We start from the raw sequence: 21834 nt of genomic DNA, 5'->3' as shown, positions 1-21834 counted from the left end.
TGGGGGGCACCTGGGTGGCTCAGATAAGCATCCGACTCTCGGTTTTGGCTCAGGTCACGATCTTGTGGTTTGAGACCCGTGTCTGGCTCTGTGCCGAGCGTGGACCCTGTTTGGGATTCTCTCTCTCCCTTTCTCTCTGCCCCTGCCCCACTTGCACTGCCTCTGTCTCTCTCAAAATAAATACATAAAAAGTTAAAAAAATAAAAGGCTTGGGAAAGAGAATCTGAGAAGATGGCAAATGGTGGCATAATGTTTTAGCTTTCTCCGACCCGTTGACTCCCATAAAAACAGAGCAACAAAGATTATAAAACCAACAGCCCACAGACAACATCCACAGTACAAGTTGATGAAGTAGCCCCAAGAGTTCCCCAAACTGAGAAGGGACACAGAGCCACGCGGCCCATAACCATATAAGCGTCGTCTCCATGGGAACAGTGGGGTAGCTGATGGCATGGGGACTCACCCACAGGTACTCACTGAAAGTAGAGGGCCAGTACCCAAATGCAGCTGGGTTACCTTCAGCTCTGAAAGGACTTGAGCAGAGGCCCCGTGAACCCCTAAACGTCAGCTGCTGGTGCTCCCTTCTAGGAGATGGCCCCACTTTGAGGAGACTCTCCTGGGAATAAAAATCCATAGAAGGTAGAACGGGAGATAAAAGACAAGGTCCAGATGAAAATGGGGGCTGGGACTGAATCAGGAGAGCTCACGAAGTGCAAAGGACAGCCCTTCTGACCAACCCCCCACCCTGTATACCCTGCCACCGCAGCCAAGGTGCAGGAAAATGAATTAGCAGATTATAGGAAGATCCCACACATAAGTGCACAAGCTTCCATGTGAGGTCCGTGCTGCTGGTCTGAAGGCTACACTTTAAAGTGATAACATGATCACTGAGAGATCAACTTTTGTGTTCAGGTCCTCAGATTGGGAAATATTTTCTAGCAATGCCTGTATGGAACAGGATTCTGACATAAAACCACCCAGTAGTCACGTGGTGTTTGCTCTAACCCACATTGTTCTTGCAATGGGAATGAATCCAAGAGGCACGGTTATATGATGGAGTGGGGCAGAGATCATTGATGGGGCGTAACCTGTGCAACTTGGCAGTAAATTCTCACCTTTTGCACCTCCCACCCCCTTAGACTTCTGCATCACAGATATCTGGTAAAGCATCTGCCCGCTGCCGCCACTGAGGTGTGCTCAAAGAACCTGGCTTTATGGACTCAGAGGGTAAGTCATGGGAGTGAGGCTACAAGAGTCCATGTGAGTGGCTGCTTTCCTGAATGAAGCAATGGAAGGGAAAATCAGTACGCAGTGAATGATCATTCCCATTATTTTGGAACTGAAATGACCTAGAATCTCCAACAGGGTCTGGCTTGCTTGAAATACTACAGACACATGGAGCACCCGGTGGCTCGGTCGGTTAGGCGTCCGACTTTGGCTCAGGTCGTGATCGCACCGTTCGTGAGTTCGAGCCCCGCGTTGGGCTCTGTGCTGACAGCTCAGAGCCTGGAGCCTGCTTCCGATTCTGTGTCTCTCTCTCTCTCTCTGCCCCTCCCATGCTCACACTGTGTCTCTCTCAAAAATAAACAAATTGAAATACCACAAATACAATTTTAAGGGACGGTCTGTGATACAACAACTAACCCGCCCTTCGGAAAGCCTTCTCCACTAGGTGCGTGGTGCAGTCAGCTGAGCCTGGGGAGACGGAAGGAACCCATCTGCCTTGGAAAAGGTCATTTGAAAGGCTCTGATGACGTTCTGTCTCCCTTGAGCTCAGCAGTTAGAGCCAACGGCTTCAGAGAAGCATAGAGGGAGGCAGCATTTTCATTGCACTGGTGAGCAGAATTAAGAGATTCATGTGGTGTACAGAATGCATGACTCAAACAATCTGCGCACCAAAGTGCCTCAGATGAACTTGGTCGAAATTCCATCCTTACCACTGATAGAACGAACACATCCGAATAGAGCTTCAAGTATTAAGACAAAAAACACGACGAAACAAAAAACCAGGCACTTTCGTGCTCGGCCTCATTTCTGCATCCGCAAAATGGATTTCACGCTGACTACACAGTCCGTAACAGAGATTAGGCGGAATAACAGTAAAATACCTTCTAAAGTACGCGGTAGGGGTAGGTATTTCCCTTACCCGATGGTGACTATTAGTTTACACACTATTTTGTAGGAACCTCGTTAACACCAGGTATGTTGGGAATTATCTAACCTCTCATTACATTATGGCTCTGTACCACGAGATGATTTTTCTCTGAAGGCGAGACTTGGCCGATCCGTTTGGGCAAATACTAACAAATACGTGCACCCCGATCTACAACAGTGCTTGTAAAATACTGAGGAACCAGAGCTTTTAGACCTGTCAAAGTAAACAGTTCTTTGAAGCTCTTGGAGGCAAGTCTCCCTGCTAGGCTTCTGTTTTTTCAAGAACGAGGTTGCTGACAGCCAGACTTGAAAAGCAAGTACAGCTTCATCTCCTCCCTCCAGCAGGTGATGAGGCAAAAATCAGCACTACCTGTTTGGGAAAGCTGCACGGGGCTGGCTGTGCCAGCCCATTTCCCTCTCAGACAGCCCTGAAGACTTGGCAACCAGGCTAACACAGAATCCCAGCGGCTTCCGGCTCCTTACAGGTAACTGGGAGTCTCAGGCACTGGTCTCAGCGAGGAAAAGGCCCCAGGACATTGCTTCTATCTGTCCCAAGCATCTCAATCTGTCCTCAGACTCTTTTCCAGGCATCTTAGTAGTGAAATGGCCAAAAAACCCTCTGAAAGCCAATTGTTTTTTTCCCCACCAGGGAGAGAACTCAGGTAGGGGAAGGAGACTACAAAACCTTTAACTGTCTAAAAATAGTCAAGTCAGGAAACCGGGCTCTCCTCGCGATCCCCCCAAGGCAAAGAGTGACAGAATGTCAGGGAGCCGACACTGCAGACAGGAGAAAGAGCAGTCTCCTGTCCGCGCCATCTCGGGAAGGCAAGGGAAAGGGCAGACATCAGGAAGAGAACTAATGGTCTGCCAGGGGAAGAGGGACTATGGCTAGGGCACTGCTAGTGTTCTTTCCATCTCCACGAAGACTGTCTCACCAGTTAAAGAGAGCTTTCTCATCCGGAGGTATACAAAGACATACACCACCATCTGTAGAATCTGTATCAAAACTGGATTTTTTTTTAAAACAGAGTATCTGTTGAAAAAGTCTCCAGAAGCACCCATATTGTTAACGTTTGGTCAAAAGACAATCAGAACCAAGGTCGGCAGCATGAACTCTAAAGAAAAAAGCAGGTAGTATCCATAGATTTCCACCCCAGCTTGATTTTCCAGGTTAGCTATTTCAGAAATCCTGTACAACATTCTCACGGAATTTTCTCATGATACGAGAAGTATTATTGAATCTGGAAGGCTATCATTTTAGTGAACAAACATTTGTTCTCCCAGTACATCAAACAAAAGTGTGAACGCGAAATGCTGGAGTCTAAATAATGGTTCAAAATCCGGGAAGAGATGGAAGGTGTTGAGTTGAGACTAGTTTTCGAATAAGATGAAGAATCCCTCTATCTTACAATGTATTACTTCAGTAATGACAAAACAGTTTGGTTTTTTTAGGTAAACTCTACAACTTGGAGATCAAGAGTCACATACTCTACCTCATACTGAGCCACAAGTTCCCCATATGGCTACAGCTCTAAAAATTAACGTCCTCCCAGGTTGCTAGATAGGATGCTCAAACTACAAATCTGTTCAATGGAACAACATGATTTTTTTTTTTTTTTTTTTTTTTTGCTGTGGCATTTTCTCAAAAATACTATTACACACACACACACACACACACACACACACACACACACACACACACACACACACTAAAAAATAGCTTAACAGGATGTGAACGTGCTTAAGAGTGGCCAGAGCGGCTGGGTGAGTGGAGGGAAATGCTAAGGGAGTGGGAAGAATGGTTAGGAGGGAACGCAGTAATCTGGGAAGTAAGTTCCAGACAGCTACATATAGGCAAATTGTATGGTAATGCAAATATTTATTTTCAGCTTCCACTTGGCAGAAGACAGTCCGAATTCCAAGAATCATTAATGAACCACATGAAATACCCATCTTAGAGAAATATATTCTGAAAACTTACACTTACATCTTCTGGTTTGGTCGTATGTGTGGCTCCCAGATATTTAAGGGCATGCATCAGTTCTGCAGGTGACAAGAGGAAAGCAACCAAGGGAAGATACAAAAGTTGGTTGTGCCTGGAAAAAAACAGCTCTTATTTCTTTACAAGTTCAGTGCTGCCTTCAGTGTTAAGATGATGATCAGGATTATATGCAAAAATAGTATCAAGTGAATGATGACGGGTTGGAGAGCAGAAACCTCAAAATGATAACATGACTATAAAAAACAGTAAGTACAATGCACACATACATCAAGTTGTAGATTAGACAGAAAAATGGCTCATGGCCACAGCCTGTTATGAATCGACCAAAATGTCAGAACCAGCGGTCAGTAAATTTTGGCTTAACTCAGTGATTTGGTCACCTATTATGAATGAACTTGTTAGCCAAAGATCATTTTTCGATGTTCAACTTTTTACATATCCCATCCTGGAGAAGACCGCTGGATTTTACCATAAAATTCTTCAGTTTCAGGCATATCCTAAATGGGAATAATAGCACCAGAATAAACATGATCTCTGTAGCATTAGCTAAACTGGACCACACTTACCTTCCAGCCTGAAGAATTCACTGTTAAGATGACTATATGGTCCTTTTAGCAATAAAATTAAACGATTCTTAACATGAGACCTTTAAACTTTCAGGAGAAAGTCTGTAAATCAAAAATTCTTTAGTCGATGTGTCAGACACCAAGTAAATGTTAAGGGCTTGTAGAATAAGCCCCTTGGAAGAACTACGTCCATTCTATTTTATATACTTATATTCTGAGTCTAGTGTACGTACATATAATGCGTACTCAAGTACTGATGTATTGACAATATTAATTTGTGACAATCAGGATCGAGGAAAATCTTCAAGAGAAGACACGGCAGTTAAAGTAAATCCCTCATTCAAGAATGAGATGTATAATATGTCCTTTCACAGAAAATGGAGTCCCCGCAACAATACTGCCAGTTTCCATGAGTCAAGCGGCAAGGGAATTGGTGAGAATACTAAATTTTATGCTGGTTACCCCGAGGCACAGAACACAAAAAAGTCCTTAACTGTCCTTATTTGGATCTACAAACAGGATGATGGACATGAACGTTGGTTATAGTATTCTCTTCTTTGCTCATTTACCAAAAAAAAAAAAAAAAAAAGAGAGAGAGAACACCAGACCTTTGCAGGCACAATCAGAGGCATATTGGTACACCAGGGGTATTTACCAGCTAATCATCTATTTTATGAACATAATTCATTTGAGGATCAATCATCAACAGATGGTCTATGCAACTTCTTTTATAATTTCAGTATATAGTTGTGATACTTCTTATCTAGATTTTTAAGAAAATGCATTTCCATTTCTCTTAAAGTGGAAATTTACTTGAGGAAATTTCTATCAGAATAAAACTGCCTTATATTGCCTGATTTAGTCAAAGCTACTTGAAACTCCAACTTTTTACCATCATTTACTGCCTGTATCAACACAGCAGAAAAGACCTGATAATAAAGTCACAAGAATTCTGTTTATTATTATAGCAAACACTTTCACAGCATCTGACAAAACTCAGAAGTATCTGAAAAATGGGTTCAGATCTACGAAACTAAGCCAGCCAGGATGAAATCTTTATGGGGGGTGGGGAGGGGAAGGGGGAGAATGGAAAAGCAATAAATAACCAAAAGATACATTTCACATAGAGGCAAAATATAAAAAGAGGCAAAGTGATAGAATGAAAAAACAAACAAACCAAACTGCGAAGCAACGGACTAAGAAACTTTGATTCTTTCCGTCTTACTCGCTGCTAATGGTCCCCTTTGTCCCTCCACCGTTACAAATGCAGAGCAGCTAAGGTAGTAATTAAGGAATGGCCTCGCAAGACTCACCAGGAGGTCAAAAGGAATTACTGAAAAAGTGTTCAGATACTTTATAAAATATCTGTTTTATTATACTCTATCTTCCTTCGGTGAAGGTGTCCTTTGAAAATCACACTCTATTTCTTAATATCGTTTCAAATCCTTCACTAGAGAGGCTAGCTTCTTCCAGAGTGACGCTCCCGGGGCTCCGCCTGTTTTCCGCGGCAGATGGATGACAGCAGAGCCGTGCCACCTGCGGGAAAGCGAAGGGCAGCACAACCGTGAAGTTACGATCATCCCTGGGGCAGACGCTGTGACTCCAGCACCCTCAAGGATCACTGTGAAATCATATTGTGTCAGTGTGAGAGTTCTTCTACAAATAGGAAGAATCTAATTGCTGTCAACACGTGCAGTGCCGGCTATTTTTCCCAACAGACTTTTCCCCCGTAAGACAGCTGCCCCGGGAGGACCGCTGCTTACACATCCCTGTCCAGATTCAAAAAGAAACTCGACGTCTTTCTGTGAAAAGACAGCAATACACAAGTACTGGGAAAGCTTCCTGCAACCGCGGCTTGCCCAGCCACTCCAAGCGCGGGGTCACTCCCTGACGGACGGAAGATCCTGTCCGGTGACTCATAGCTCATCAGACGTGTTGTTCACCTTTGGTAATTCACACTCGTCACTGGCGCGACAGCTCTGGAGGAGGTCCCTGTAGTGCTCCTTGAGATCCTCATATAGGGAAGCAGTTTCCTGGGAGTGAGCCAATGGCAACACCTTTTCATTCAATAGCATCTGCACCCGGAACTCTTCTTTGGGGGTCTTCGCATTCTTACAATGGTAAAGCACAAACATGAGGTTCGAGGCATAGGGCACAATGTGGCCACTTCGGAACTTCCGATGCATCTGTTCCTTGTAATTGTAAGCCGTCAGGGGCTCCTTGTCTTTGAAGTAGCCCATGAGAGAGAGCAGTGGAAGAAGGGTCTCCGCGTGACCGAACTGCAGGACGACTGGAGAGGAAACTGGCTGAGACCTTGAAAGACAAATGGAGAAAAAATACGTGTATGTATTCATGTCGTGGAGGTAATATCTACAGTAGTGAGAAGGAGCACACAACGTTCTCACCTTTTCAAATCTTTATGTACAGCGCCAACAATACGGCTAAGGTTCTGTGTGGCTGAGAACTGAATGTTTTACACTCAGGGTTAAGTTCCCAGTTCAGGATCGCTGTGGTATTGCAAATCCATCTAAAACACTGCACACACGCTCTTCTTTACATAGAGAGAAGAGAGTCTTTACTAGGAGATTAACGACCTCGAAGCAGATGTGGATTTCAAAAGCGTATGGCCCTTCCGTGAAGGAAACTGAGCACACTGGCCCTTAGTAAACACTGATTACTCCACGGAGGGCTTCTGAACGAACCTCAGGCGCTACCGTATCTGTATCTGGGAAATGGGGACAAGCAATACTCAGTCAAGGTCTTGGCTCAAACCTGTCTGAACAGTGAATGGTAACTCATGTACTCCTTCAATGTTTTATAAGACCTGCCTTGGGCACTACATTGGGAAGAGAACCACAAAGGGCAGAGAGACAACCTGTTCCAGCCGCCCGGCCGTGTTTGTGGCTGGAGTGGAGTCTGCACGGGGCCAGCAATACAACAGCTTTCCACACCATGAGCTAGGTCACCTTTTTTTACTGCAAGTTTTCTATGCCTTCTATGCCTTTTCTTGGTAAAGGCTTTTTTTTTTTTTTTTTTTTTTTAATATATATACAGCAGCAAATGACTTAGTTTTCCCCCAACTTTAATAGAAAGAATATAACTTTGCTCTTAAACAAAATCTGTAAATCTACTCAAACACACTGAGCCGTCTAATCGATTAGCCTGCCAGCCCCACACCAGATTACACACTTGGGGCACCTGGGTTTCCCAGTGGACAGCAGCATTTGAGCAGGTTTGGACCTTCATGATTCCCCACAAATTCAGACAGAACTAGAGAGCAGATCCCAAACCCAAAGAAAACATTTACAAATAACAGTAGGGAAAGGTTTTCTCAGTGAATCACCAACAGCCTCAGACCTGAACATGATCAGTGTCCGTGTGGAAAAGCGTGTTGAAAGAGCTCACACCTGGTCGTGGGTGCTAAGAGAACTCACACCCGCAGGGTGCAGAGAGAGCTCACTCCTGGTGGGTGCAGAGAGAGCGCACTCCTGGAGGGTGCAGAAAGAACTCACACCTGGTGGGTACTGAGAGAGCTCACACCTGGTGGGTACTGAGAGAGCTCACACCGACAGGGTGCAGAGAGAGCTCACACCTGGTGGGTGCAGAGAGAGCTCACTCCTGGAGGGTGCAGAAAGAACTCACCCCTGGAGGGTGCAGAAAGAACTCACACCTGGTGGGTACTGAGAGAGCTCACAGCTGGTAGGTACTGAGAGAGCTCACACTTGGCGGGTGCAGGGAGGACCACGTCAGACCTCTCCCAGGGCTGGAGAAATCTAGCCACCGGGAACTCTCGAAACAGCCACTCCAAGGCCCCATTCTAGCCCAGAGGCTGCACACACTAGAAGCTGTGGGAGGGAGTCAAGACTGAGTCGGACAGGGACAGCAAAGGCCAAAAAAAGCGCCAGTCGGATCAAGGTCAGGGCAGCAAACCAGAACCAGGAGATCTCAGAAAGCAACCTGCCATTTTCTGAACAGCACACACATACAGTACCAAAGAAGGGAGCCCCAGGAGGTTAAAGAAGCAACCTGACGTGAGCCGCCTTCTAAATATTCAGAGAAACTAAATGCACATTAAAATGAGTGATAGAAAAGTAAATAGAAGAATAAGGAGCAGGAAAACATCCCTACAAAAAATAAAAGTATACAGTACTAGAACTACTCAAAAAATACATAGAAACTGTAACATACTATTTCTCAATTATCCACTACTCTGAGATTAATATTCTCTAAAAGGGAATAAGCACTTTAAGAAGAGGGAGTTGGGGGGGGGGTTACTCCCTCTTCTTAATTGGTGTATTTTTTAATTCAGTCATCTAAAGTATTTAAAATCTGTATTTATTTCCAAGAAGCATCCCCTTAGGCCCAAAGTTACAAAGCACTATCATTTAGACCACAGTTATATTTGGTTTCATCTGCATAACTAGTTTTGAATTCTGCATTATTTGTCAGTCTTTAAAGATCGGGTGGATCTCAGATTCTGAAAAATCCACAGATTTTTGGCTCCTCTTGAAAACCTAAAAGACCTGACAACATATGCTCCCATAAGGCAAAAAATAAGCTGAACAGGAATAAGGGTTACTCCGGAGAGGACATACATACCCACAGCCCAGGACATCTGTCACTGCACACTGTCTAACCAAGATGGATTCATTCATTACTTACCTGGTGCCTTTATACATTTGAATAAATGCAAGCCAGAGCTAATACCACTGCCATAATGTGAAGATAATGGAACTTAACGGTAATACATAATAAGTAAGTCATGTAAAAATATAGTCGACCCGTGAACAATGCAGGAGTTAGGGGCACCAAACCTCCGTGCTGTCGAAAATCTGTGTACCGGAGCGCCTGGGTGGCTCAGTCGGTTAAGCATCCGACTTCCGCTCAGGTCATGATCTCGCGGTTTGTGAGTTCGAGCCCCGCGTCGGGCTCTGTGCTGACGGCTCGGAGCCTGCAGCCTGCTTTGGATTATGTGTCTTCCTCTCTCTCTGCCCCTCCCCCACTTGTGCTCTGTCTCTATCAAAAATAAATAAATGTATTAAAAAATTTTTTAAAAAATCTGTGTACCACTTTTCGACTTCCAAAAACTTATCTACTAGCTTCCTGTTGATTGGAAGCCTTTTTGATGATAACATAAACAGTTAACTGACTGTTTATCATAGACTACTGATTGACTGTATATAATACACTGACCGGAAGCTTTTCTGATAACATAAACAGTTGATTGCTGTTTTTTATAATATGCTATTGACTGTATATAACACATAACACATTTTGCATGTTACAGTGTATACATACATAATGCAATATATTACATATTTTGTATGTTATATGCATTACATGCTGTATTCTCACAGTAGAGAAAAGAAAATGTTAAGAAAGTCCTAAGAGAAATCACATTCACAGTACTACACTGCATTTATTGAAAAACAAACAAACAAACAAACAAAAAACAACGCCCATGTAAGTGAACCCACCCAGTTTAAATCTGTTGTTGTTTGAGGGTCGCCTGCTCTGGTTTACGTTTTAAGTCATCTAGTACAAGGAAGCAACTGCAAAGCCAGGACAGGCTCTCATCCTGATGCTCCATTACCGTTATCCAAAGGATCCATCAGGATGGGAAGAGGTCAGGAAGGATCGCAGCAATACCTCCAGAGTCCTGCAGAAAGACCAGTCAGCGACCCTCCTCTCTTCCCCACTGAGGAACTCCAACAAATGTAAGACAATATACGATACAAAATTTTCTAGTTTCAACCAATTACAGCAAGATTATCAATGAACTATTTTACACTCTTTTTCTCTATCAAGTCTTCGAAATGCAGTGTGTACTTCATGCTCACAGCACATCTCCATGCAGACCAGCCCCATTTTCAAGTGCCGAATGAATGAGCACGTGTGGCTCGTGACTACTGCGTAGAACTGTATACAGCATACCCACATAGGAGTATATGACAGACAGTGGTGACGACAGCCCTATATACTTGGACTCAAAAGTCAATCAGATAAAGAGAAAATGGAAAGAAAGATATGAGACAAATAACAAGCACATGTATAAAAAAATGCGTGCTAGGGAAAGGGAAGAAACCAACACGGCTATGTACAAATCATTGAGTCCAAAGTCGCAGTGATGACATCCAAGCTACAGAAAAAATTAAATTTAGGTTGGGACCCACATGTAAGTTTTAAACCTGAAGGCTCTTTATGTAGAAAGAGCAATCAAACTTCGTTTTCTGTTTTGACTTGCTTTACTGTCACTTATATGTTAAAATCAGCTATTTTTTAGAAGAAAGTTGAGGAAAACTATGCTTTGAAAATACTCAGGAATTTTATGGGAAATCAAGTTAGTTTATATATTAGATTTACACAGGGAGCTCTGTTAACAAAAATAAATGTCTTCTGCCATTTGATACATCTAAATTAAAAAAAAAATGTTTTACATTTATCGCAGCATTATTTATAGCGGCCAAGATAAGGAAGCAGCCCAAGCGTCCATTCACAGATGAATGGATAAAGAGGTGTTCTATACATGTGGTATATACACACAATGGAATATTATTCAGCCATAAAAAGGACCCATTTGCAACAATGTGGATGGACCTAGAGGGTATTATGTTAAATGAAATTTAAGAAACAAATGAACAAATGGGAAATAAAAGAGACAAAAAACCCCAGACTCTCGAATACAGACAACAAACTGGGGTTGCCAGGGGGGAGGTATGCGTGTGATAGATAAAGTAGATTAAGAGGTACAAACTTCCAGTTACAAAATAAATAGGTCACAGAGATGAAAAGTACAGCATAGAGAACATAATCAGTAAGGTAACGCTGTCGGATGACAGATGGTGGCTATACTTATGGTGACCACTGAATAAGGTACAGAACTGTTGAATTATTACATTGTACACCTGGAACGAATATAACACAGTATATTAATCATACTTCAATAAAAAAGTATTCCAGGCAAATAGTTAATTCACCAATAGTTAAATTCACCAATACAATAATAATAACTTGAGACAAGGATAACTACTGATTATGGGGCGAAAACTAACATAGCCTTCCCCAAAACAGTCTTAAACACGGAAAACACTAATTTGCTTAGAAATCCAAATGTGTACGTAGGAAATACGGAACTTACAATTATTTGCAGGTTGTATTTTCTACAATAACCAGATAAAAATATTTTAAGCTTATAGGGGTGACAGGTCCGATCATTCCCTGCCAAGTGCCAGGTACCACGCTAGGTGTTTTTTGCTGTTTGTGCTTATCTGTTTTTAGAAGGGGAGGAAAAAATAAGAAAGGTTATAAAGATGAAAGAACAAAAAATCCGAATAAAACATGTTCCTGGCTCTTGCAGATTAGCACTCCTGTGTTAAGGGAACTGAACAAAGGGAAGCAAACCCTCCTGGCTGGGGAAGAGCTGGGTGAACTTAGAGGAGACGGTGTCTCAGCAGGGTCACAGATACATTCCTAGTAAGTCTTACAACAGAAATGCTGCCCACTGTGGCTCAGTAAAGGGTCACGGCTGGTTTACCCTACGACATGGATATTATCATCGCCTGTTAACAGACGAAAAAACTGGGGTTAACTTACTTATCCAAGTGATCTCTTAACTCACTAGAAAAACACTAGCTATTAATTTGTTTCATTCATCAATTTGTTTCATCCATACCTGAAAAGAAGGATCATTTCATGGGCTGTATGTAAATCAGTCATAAATGTGTGTGCACAAATCTTTATTGAGCATACAAGACACTTAATTGGTTTGGTTTATGGCTTTTCAAAAATGTCAAGAAAGCAGACTATCAAAAATTTGGCTTAGAGAAATTTTATCCCATAGAGAAAAACCTTATTAAATAGAAAAGAATGCCTTAGGATATTTTATAAAATATATTATCAACATGAACATAAAATTGAAACCCTGAAGTGGCCTAAAAATTCTTTAAGCACTTTCAAGTTTTACACAATTTTAAAAATCTCTTTCTTGATTTTGGCATTAAAAAATTTCAGGGGCACCAGCGTGGCTCAGTCGGTTAAGTGGCCAACTTCGGCTCAGGTCATGACGTTGCAGTTTGTGAGTTCAAATCCCATGTCGGGCTCTGGGTCAACAACTCAGAGCCTGGAGACTTCTTCGGATTCCGTGTCTCCTTCTCTCTGACCCCTTCCTGACTTGTGTTCTCTCTCTCACTCAAAAATAAATAAACATTAAAAAAAAAAAAGAAAAGAATTCAGAGCTCACTAAATGTCTAGGTTGGGTTAAGGCAGAAAGAATTTAACACACTCTTAAATAAGGTAAGAAATCTAAAAGAATGTTAAGTATTTTTTGTACTAACTCAAAAGTAGTTCCATTAAATTATAGCTCACAATATAAATCACTTCAGTTTCCAACATAATTGTTTTTCTTCACTATTTTATGTTTTCCTAGCCAAATTCATCTTAGTAATCCTTAATGGTTCCAGTGTTAAAACTAAATGTAATAATGTAATCTTCTTCAAGACTCCCCAAGAAAGTAGAAGTAAAACATCTAACTTATAATTACGAGGTATAAAATTCCAAAGAATAAAGCCAATAATTATTCAGCCATTTTATACTCTCTACTACAAATCAGGGATCTCCTTATAGTTAAGAACGTCAGAATGCTTTTTGTCTTTTCTTACAATGATTAAGCAACACATAAATTGATTTTTACTTTATTGTTTGAAACTCAACTGCCAAAATATCAAACTCTAGGTATACATTTTTTTAATGTTTATATATTATTTTGAGAGAGAGAGCGCGCGACAGAGCCCGATGCAGGGCTTGAACCCACAAACCGTGAGATCATGACCTGAGCCAAAGTTCGCAAGGCAAAGTGATACCCCCCAAATTGGAGACACAGACGGCGGGCATCGGGGCATGGTGGGAAAACCTCAACTGTTAGTGACGAATGGCTAGGGGCTCAATATGGGCGAGTCAGAGTTAAAAACATCGAGGGACCCTGGGGAACACCCACACTTAGTGAGTGTTACCTCCAGGAACCCGGCCAGGTCCTCACAGTGAATCCCTTCTTGTTGCTGGCAGGGGGAGGGGAAAGGAACCATTCTGAAAGACACGGAGCTTTCTATTCCTCTTAACAAGGCCTACCCTCAGGAGAAACTGTTCTACCAGAGTCTAACTTACCTAGGGGCAGGGAAATACCCAGTTCTAGCCACCTCCACCCGTCCTGTGCCACCTAAGGATGGGGAAGTGAGAAGCACTGGTGCCGTCCACAGCCTGAGCCACAGACTCATCAAAAGGCTGAGACCTCATCCCAGGTCTACAGGAGTATACACCTCACCACCACATTACTAAGGGCTTATCTACCACAGGTCTTTGTATCCAGCACGTCATGCCCACTTTAAACAAAAAAATTACAAGGTATACTAAAAGGCAGAAACATAGTTTAAGGAGACTGAAAAAACATCAGAGCCAGAATCAGGTATGGCAGATAAGGGTGGAATTACCAGGAATTTTTAACTATGATTAATATGTAAGGGCTTCACAGGCACCTGGGTGGCTCAGTTGGTTGAGCATCTGACTCTTGATTTCAGCTCAGGTCATGATCTCATGGTTCATGGGATTGAGTACCACGTCACATGAGCATGGGGCCTAAGATTCTCTCTCTCTCTCTCTCTCTCTCTCTCTCTCTCTCTCTCTCTCTCTCTCTCCTTCTGCCCCTCTCCCCAGCTTGTGCGTCCACCCCTCCCATGATAAAAAAGAAAAACAACAACAAATATTAACGTGCAAAAATGGATGGATAATGTAAGTAGGGAGATGGAAATTCTAAGAAAGAATCAAAAAAGTACTAGACATTAAAAACATGGCACAGAAGCGAGGAATGTGTCTGTAACCTGGACACAGACAGAATCTCCAAGTTGGGGCATAACAACAGAAACTTCCCAAACTGAACAGTACAGAGGATAAACACTGGGAAAAGCAGAACAGAATATGCAAGAACTGCGGGGCCATCACAAAAGGTTTAATGAACATGTGTAATGGGAATACCAGAAGGAGATGAGAAAGACAGAAAATGATGCAATATTTAAAGCAATACTGACTGAGAATTTCCCCAAACCACAGATCCAGGAAGCTCAAACGCCAAGCAAATAAAAACAAAAAACCACAAAAAAACCACCCACTGTATCTGGGCATACCATATTCAAACTTCATAATATCAAAGATAAAGAAAAAAATCTTGAAAGAAGTCATGCAAGCAAGACAGTGAAGTATTTCTGTATTGAGAGAAAAAGCCCACCGACATAGAATTTTGTACCACGCAAAATCATCCTTCCAAAGTGAGAGAAATAACGGCTCTCTCAGACAAAAATTGAGGAAATTTGTTGCCAGTGGACACGTCTCACGAGGCACGTTAAAAGAAGTTCTTCAGAGAGAGGGAAATAGTTGTAGGTCAGAAACTCAGATCTACATAAAGAAAAACAGTGAAGACGAATAAGTGAAGGTAAAATAAAAATGTTTATGATTTCTTTTTTTTTAATTTTTTTAACACTTCTTTATTTTTTGAGAGACAGAGTGTGAGAGAGGGAGAGGCAGAGAAAGAGGGGAGACACGGATTCCAAAGCAGGCTCGGGGCTCCGAGGTGTCAGCACAGACCCCGACGTGGGGCTGGAACTCACGAACCGACAGATCATGACCTAAGCTGAAGTCGGACACTTAACCCACTGAGCTACTGTATTTTTTTATTCTTAACTGACCTAAAGATAATAATTTGCTCAAAATAATAATAGCAATAACGCACTTGATTATATATGCGTGTTCATGCGTGCGCGCGCGCGCACACACACACACGTATGTTTATGTGCAAGTAAAATGAATGGCAGCAATGACGCAAGGGACAGGAAAGAAGACTGGGAACAGTTTGTTATAAGGTGCGTGCACTACCCCTGAAGTGCTAACAGTGTTATCTGAAAGCAGACTTAGGTTAGTTGTGCAGGCATATGGCAAATTCTAGGGCAACCACCAAGAAAAGAAATACAGCCGATATGCTATGAAAGAAGAGGAAATGGAACGATACAAAATCCTCAACTGAAACCACAGAAGTTAGAAAAAGTGTGGAAGATAAAATCGGAACAAAGAACAAGGGCAAGAAACAGCTAATCGTAACAAATATGGTAGATATTAATCCAACTGTATTAATAATCACTGAAAAAGTCAACGGACAAAATATACCAACTAAAAGACAAAGATTGTCAGAGTGGACCAAGCACAAAACCCAACTACATGTTACCTACACGAAACCCACTTTCAATGCAGATTAAAAGTAAACTAACGGAGACAGATATAGCACGCTAATGAACACTGATCAAAAGAAAGCAGGAGTAGCTATATAAATTCAGACAGAGCCAACTGCAGAGCAAGGAAAGTTATTAAGGATAAACGGGGCATTGCATATTGATGAAGGGGTTACTACTCCAAGCAGATAGAATATTCCTTAATGTGTATGTAGGTATGTGCCTAACAGAACAAAATGCATGAGGCAAAAACTGACAGAACTACAAGAATAAACAGATAAACTCTCTCTTATAGTTGGAGACTTTAACAATCCTCTACCAGAAATGGACCAATCCAGCAGGCTAAAAAGTCAGTAAAGAGAAATTAAGCTCAACAAGACCATGAATCACCTGGATTTAACCGACATCTGTAGAGGATTTCATCCAACAATAGCAGATTATACATTCTCCTCAACTTCACATGGAAGATTCACTAAGAGACCACATTTTGTGACACAAATCACATCTTAAAAAATTTAAAAGAACAGAAATTGTGTGACATTCGCTCAATGTAATGAAACTAGAAATCACTGACAGGACAACTGGAAAACCCCCAAATACTTGGAGGTTATACACCACACTTCTAAATAACACATGGGTCAAAGAAGAACTCTCAAAGGAAATTTAACTCCAAAGAAATTCGCAAACATTTTGAATGAAATGAAAATGAAAACACAACTTACCAAAAATTTGTGGGATGCAGTGAATACAGTACCTATAGGGAATTTGATAGCACTTAATGCCTATATTAGGAAAGAAGAAAGATCTAAAATCAACTATCTAAGCTTCCATTTCAGGGATGTAGAAAAAGAAAAGCAAATCAAATCCAAAGTAAGCAGAAGAAAATAAAATTAAAAATACGAGCAAAAATCAGTGAAATTTAAAACAGAGAAATCTTTAGAAAAAAATGAACAATATCAAAAGCTAGTTCTTTGAAAAGATCGATAAAATCAGTAAGTCTCTAGCCAGGCTAAAGAGAAGGCACAAATTATTAATATCAGAAAAGAAAGAAAAGAGATCACCAAAGATCCCATGAACATTAAACAGATAATAAAGGAATATTATGAACTCCATACCTGCTAAGTCTGATAACCTAGATAAAACGGACCAAATCTGCCAAAACACAAGAATAGATGATCCAAGTAAGCCTATATCTACTAAAAACTTGAATCAGTAATTAATAACCTCCCAAAAGGATTCCTTCCAGAAGGATTCACCGGTGAACTCTACCAAACCTTCAAGGAAGAAATTCTACCGATTTTCTACAAGCACTTCCAGAAAACAGAAGCAAAGAGAAAGAACTCCTAACTCATTCTGAGACCAGTATTACCCTAATACCAAAGTTAGGCAAAGATACCCCTAGAAAACACAACCAATCAAGATACATGAAGACAGAAGCACACAAAAATCCTAAGCAGAATATTAACAAGTTGAATCCAACCAACAATGTATAAAAAGAATTATACACCCCAACCAAGTAGGATTTATCTCAGGTGTCAAGGCTGGCTCAATATTCAAAAGTCATGCGAACAATCACATCAACAGGCTAAAAAAGAAAAATCATGTCATCAAGAGCTTCAGAAAAACCATGTGACAAAATTTAGCACTCAGTCATGATCAAAATTCTCAGCAAACTAGGAACAGAGGAACTTCCTCCACTGGATAAAGAACATATGCAAAAAGCTACACTTAACATCATACTTAATGCAAAGCTTTCTTGCTAAGATCAGGTACAAGGAAGGCAAAGATGTCTCTTCTCACCACTAGTTTTCAACATCATACTGGAAGTCTTAGCTAACACTCCAAGACAAGAAAAAAGGGTATACCTATTAGGAAGGAAGAAATAAAACTGGCTTTGTTTGCAGATGACATGATTGTCTATGTAGAAAATCCAAAAAATCAACCCAAAACTCCTGGAACTAGTAAGTACGTATAGCAAGTTTGCAGGCTACAAGGTTAATACATAAAAGCCAACCGCTTGTCTATATGCCAACAATAAACAAGTGGAAATTTAAAATTAAAAACACATTGTTGTTATATTAGTACCATCACAATGAAATACTTAGGTATAAGATAAAATATGTCTATGATCTATATAAGAAAAAGTACCAAACTCTTATGAAAGAATCAAAGAGGACTCAATACCGTCAAAATGTCAGTTCTTCCCAATTTGATCTATGGATTCAATACAATCCTAATAAAAATCCCAGCAAGTGATTTTGTAGATAACAACAACTGATTCTAAAGTTTACACGGAGAAGCAAAACAATATGGATGAGCCAAAACAACACTGAAGGAGAAAAAGAAAGTTGCAGGATTGACACTACTTGATTTCAAGACTTACAGTAATTTTAAAGTAATCAACATAGTGTGGTCCTGGCGAAAGACAAACAGACCAATAGAAAGGAACAGAGAGCCCAGAAATAGACCCCTATTAATAGAGTCAACCGGTCTTTGACAAAGTAAAGATCAGAAAGCAAAGGTAATACAATAGAGCAAAGACAATCTTTTCAACAAATGGTGCTGGAAGACCGGACGTGAAAAAAATTGCACCTAGACACAGACCTTGTACCCTTCACAAAAATTAACTCAGAAGGATCACAGACCTAAATGTAAAACTCAATACTATAAAACTCCTGGAAGATAACGTAGGAGAAAAACCTAGATGACCTTGGTATTGCAAGGACTTTTTAAATGTAACACCAAAGGCGTGACCCATTTAAGATAAAATTAATAATCTGGGCTCCATTAAAAGTAAGAATTTCTGCTCTACTAAAGACAATGTCAAGAGAATAAAAAGACAAGTCACGGACTGTGGGAAAATATTTACAAGAGACATATCTGATAAAGGAGTTATCTAAAATATACAAAAAACTCGTAAGACACAACAATAAAAAAAACAACCAACCCTCTAAATGTAAAAATGGGCCAAAGGCCTGAACAGAAAACCTGAGCAAAGAAGATAAACGGATGGCAACTAAGCATATGAAAAGGTGCTCAACATTATACATCATTAGGGAATTGCAAATTAAAACAATGAGACACCACTCCACTATCAGCAGAAGTCCAGAACACTGACAATGCCAAAGGCTGACAACAGAAACTCTCACTCATTGCTGGTGGGAAAGCAAATGGATAGAGCCACTGTGCAAGTCAGTTTGGAGGTTTTCTCACAAAACTAAACATATTCTCATCATACAATCCAGCAATTGTGCTGCCTGGTATTTATGCAAATGAACTAAAGAGTTATGTCCACACAAAAACCTGAACGTGGATGTTTACAAATTGTCAAAACTTGAAGCAACCAAGAAGGCCTGTTGGTAGGTAAAGGGGTAACTAAACTGTGGTGCATCCAGATAATGAAATACTACTCAGTTCTAAGAAGAAATGCAATATCAAGCCATCAAAAGACACAGAGGAAACTTCAATGTGTATTACTAAGTAAAAGAAACTATTCTGAAAAGGCTAGCTATTGTACAATTCCAAATATGTGACATTCTGGAAAAGGCAAAACTATGAAGACAGTATAAAGATCAGTAGTTGCCAGCGGTTGGGGGAAGGGAGGGATGAACAGGCAAAGCACAGAGGGTTTTGAAGGCAGTAAAACTATCGTGTAGGATATTACAACGGTGGGTAGATGTTGGTGTGTATCTGTCCAAACCCAGAGAACGTAGAACGCCAAGAGTGAGAGCTAATGTAAGCGTGGACTTTGGTGACCATGAGGTGTGTCAGTGTAGGGTAATCAAGTGTAGCGAAGGTCCCAATGTGGTGTGGTGTGTGTTGGGGTGTGGGAGGGAATTTATGGGAACTCTGTACTTTCTGCCCAGTTTTGCTGTGAACCTAACACTGCTCTAAAAAATTAAGTTCGTTAATTAAAAAAACAAAGGAACAAACTGCTACCACGAGAATACGGGTGACCAAAAAAAGAGTATATTCTCCCTCCAAAGAGCTAATACAATTCCCCTTTAAACAGCTGCTCATGCGTATACGTGTTTGCCCCCCTTTTAAGACTTACTCACATCTCAGTTTTCTTTGACAAAGTTAAGCAGCATTAATGTTAAATGGAAAACATATTGTATTTCTATCCTAAATTACATCCACGCACTAAAAGTAGGGACTTGGATATCTTCAATTAGTGGAGACTAAAGAGCTGTGGAGTTTGTGTGGACATACGCACAAAGGGTTTTTTGTTTGTTTTTCTAGCTCTAAAGATGACAGAGCAAATACCTAAGAGTATTTATTTATGGCCCTATTTTTATCAGAAGCCGTTAAAGATATGTACCAGGTTCTGTAAAGTAAATCAATAATTTCTCTGAAGTTAAGTGGTTCTATTTCAAGAACACCCCGCTCTTTGCTCCGTCTCCTAACAGAAAATAAATCTCAGAAATGCTCTGGGCCGTCCGCTAGGAACTGATTTACATCCAGTGAGGCCCGCCTGCTACTGAAAGAACCAAATCCCCAGCTTCTCCTTGAATACACCAGAGTCCTGAGGCGGCGTAAGAACTTTGGTGGGTTTCATTCCCAAGCTTCTTCAAAGCAAAGCTGGCCTATGATTAAGCCCGAAATATTGGCAACGGAAAATGGGTAGGACGTGTGTGTGTCTGAATGAGGAAGTAAGGGAGGGTGCGTGTGTGTTGGCGTGGGGGGTCAGAACACGAGGAATGAGAGACTGTAATGTGAGGAGGATAAAAGGGGAAAGAATGTGGGGGAAAACACCACTTCTCAGTTTATTCGATTCCTAATTTAAGACCACGGCACATAATTTTTTTCATTGGACTGTTGAAGGCAATCCAAAGACACTACATCCCACTCTCTCTCTGATTCCGTGTGGCCTTCTCTGTCGTGACCATCCCAGGAACAAGGTTGGGAGGTTCAGGGTGTCTCCACGGGAGGTACCAGGTTCTCATCTGTAACAAAAGAACGCAGTCTTCTGGCGGAAAGACGTCAGTGTTGTTAGAGCAGGAGCCGCCGGGCCCTCGGTACTGAGGCACGGATTCGATACCTACTGAAGCCGTAAGCTTCTGGGGACACACGACCACTGAGAATCTGACTCAAGGACTGGGACTTCATCCCTGAGAAACACACGAACCCACGGAACCGGGAGTACAGCCTTGGGAGCCGAGACTCCCTGCGCTGCGTGTCACAGTCTGACATCCTGAGGGACAGCACGGCACGTCCGACCCGCACCTGTTGGTGCCTCCTGCACCACGTGGGCTCTGGGGAAGCCTAGTAATCTTACCCTAATGAGGCCTGTATTTCAAATGTCTGAGCCGATGAAATCTTTCTGTATTTTCCGTATTCTGATCCATCAACCAACACAGACTTCTTTTCTTTTTAACCTTTACTTATTTTGCGAGAAAGACAGCACACGAGTGGGGGAGGGGCAGAGCGAGAGGACGACAGAGAATCCCAAGCAGGGTCCACACTGTCTGCGCAGAGACCGAACTCACGACGTTGAGATCACGACCTGAGCCGAAATCGAGAGTCAGGCGCCTGACTGAGCCACCCAGGTGTCCCCAACACAGAGTTCTATGATCCATTGGTCACGTTTGTCAAGTTCACGTCTATCCCTGACTTGTAACAACTATCCTTTAGAATTCTTAGAACGGTCTCCCAAACGACAAGGAATACAAAGACGTGAAATAGGATACCAGTAACTCTGTTCTCTTCTTTTGACAAAAATGCATTTTTATCAAATGCATTTTGGAATGTTACATTTTCCAAAACGTGACAAAACCACTTTTAAAAAAGAGGCACATTTTAGCTTTAAGAAGGAAAAAACATCATAGAAAATGTAAACTATTAA

At 41.5% G+C, this 21834-nt stretch overlaps 1 protein-coding gene across 1 annotated transcript in view; it reads right to left on the bottom strand.

Moving 5' to 3' along the window:
• Positions 1–5278: 5278 nt before the first annotated feature.
• MINPP1 (multiple inositol-polyphosphate phosphatase 1) overlaps positions 5279–21834 on the bottom strand; it is a 46789-nt gene continuing 30233 nt past the window's right edge. The window contains exon 5 of the mRNA XM_042960218.1: positions 5279–7035. Coding sequence (XP_042816152.1) covers positions 6639–7035 — 397 coding nt within the window. The 3' untranslated portion in view covers positions 5279–6638. The remainder of the gene's footprint in view (positions 7036–21834) is intronic.

Source organism: Panthera tigris, chromosome D2 (assembly GCF_018350195.1).
Source record: "Panthera tigris isolate Pti1 chromosome D2, P.tigris_Pti1_mat1.1, whole genome shotgun sequence".
Classification (NCBI taxonomy): Eukaryota; Metazoa; Chordata; class Mammalia; order Carnivora; family Felidae; genus Panthera; species Panthera tigris.
This window is presented reverse-complemented; position numbering and strand designations above follow the sequence as displayed.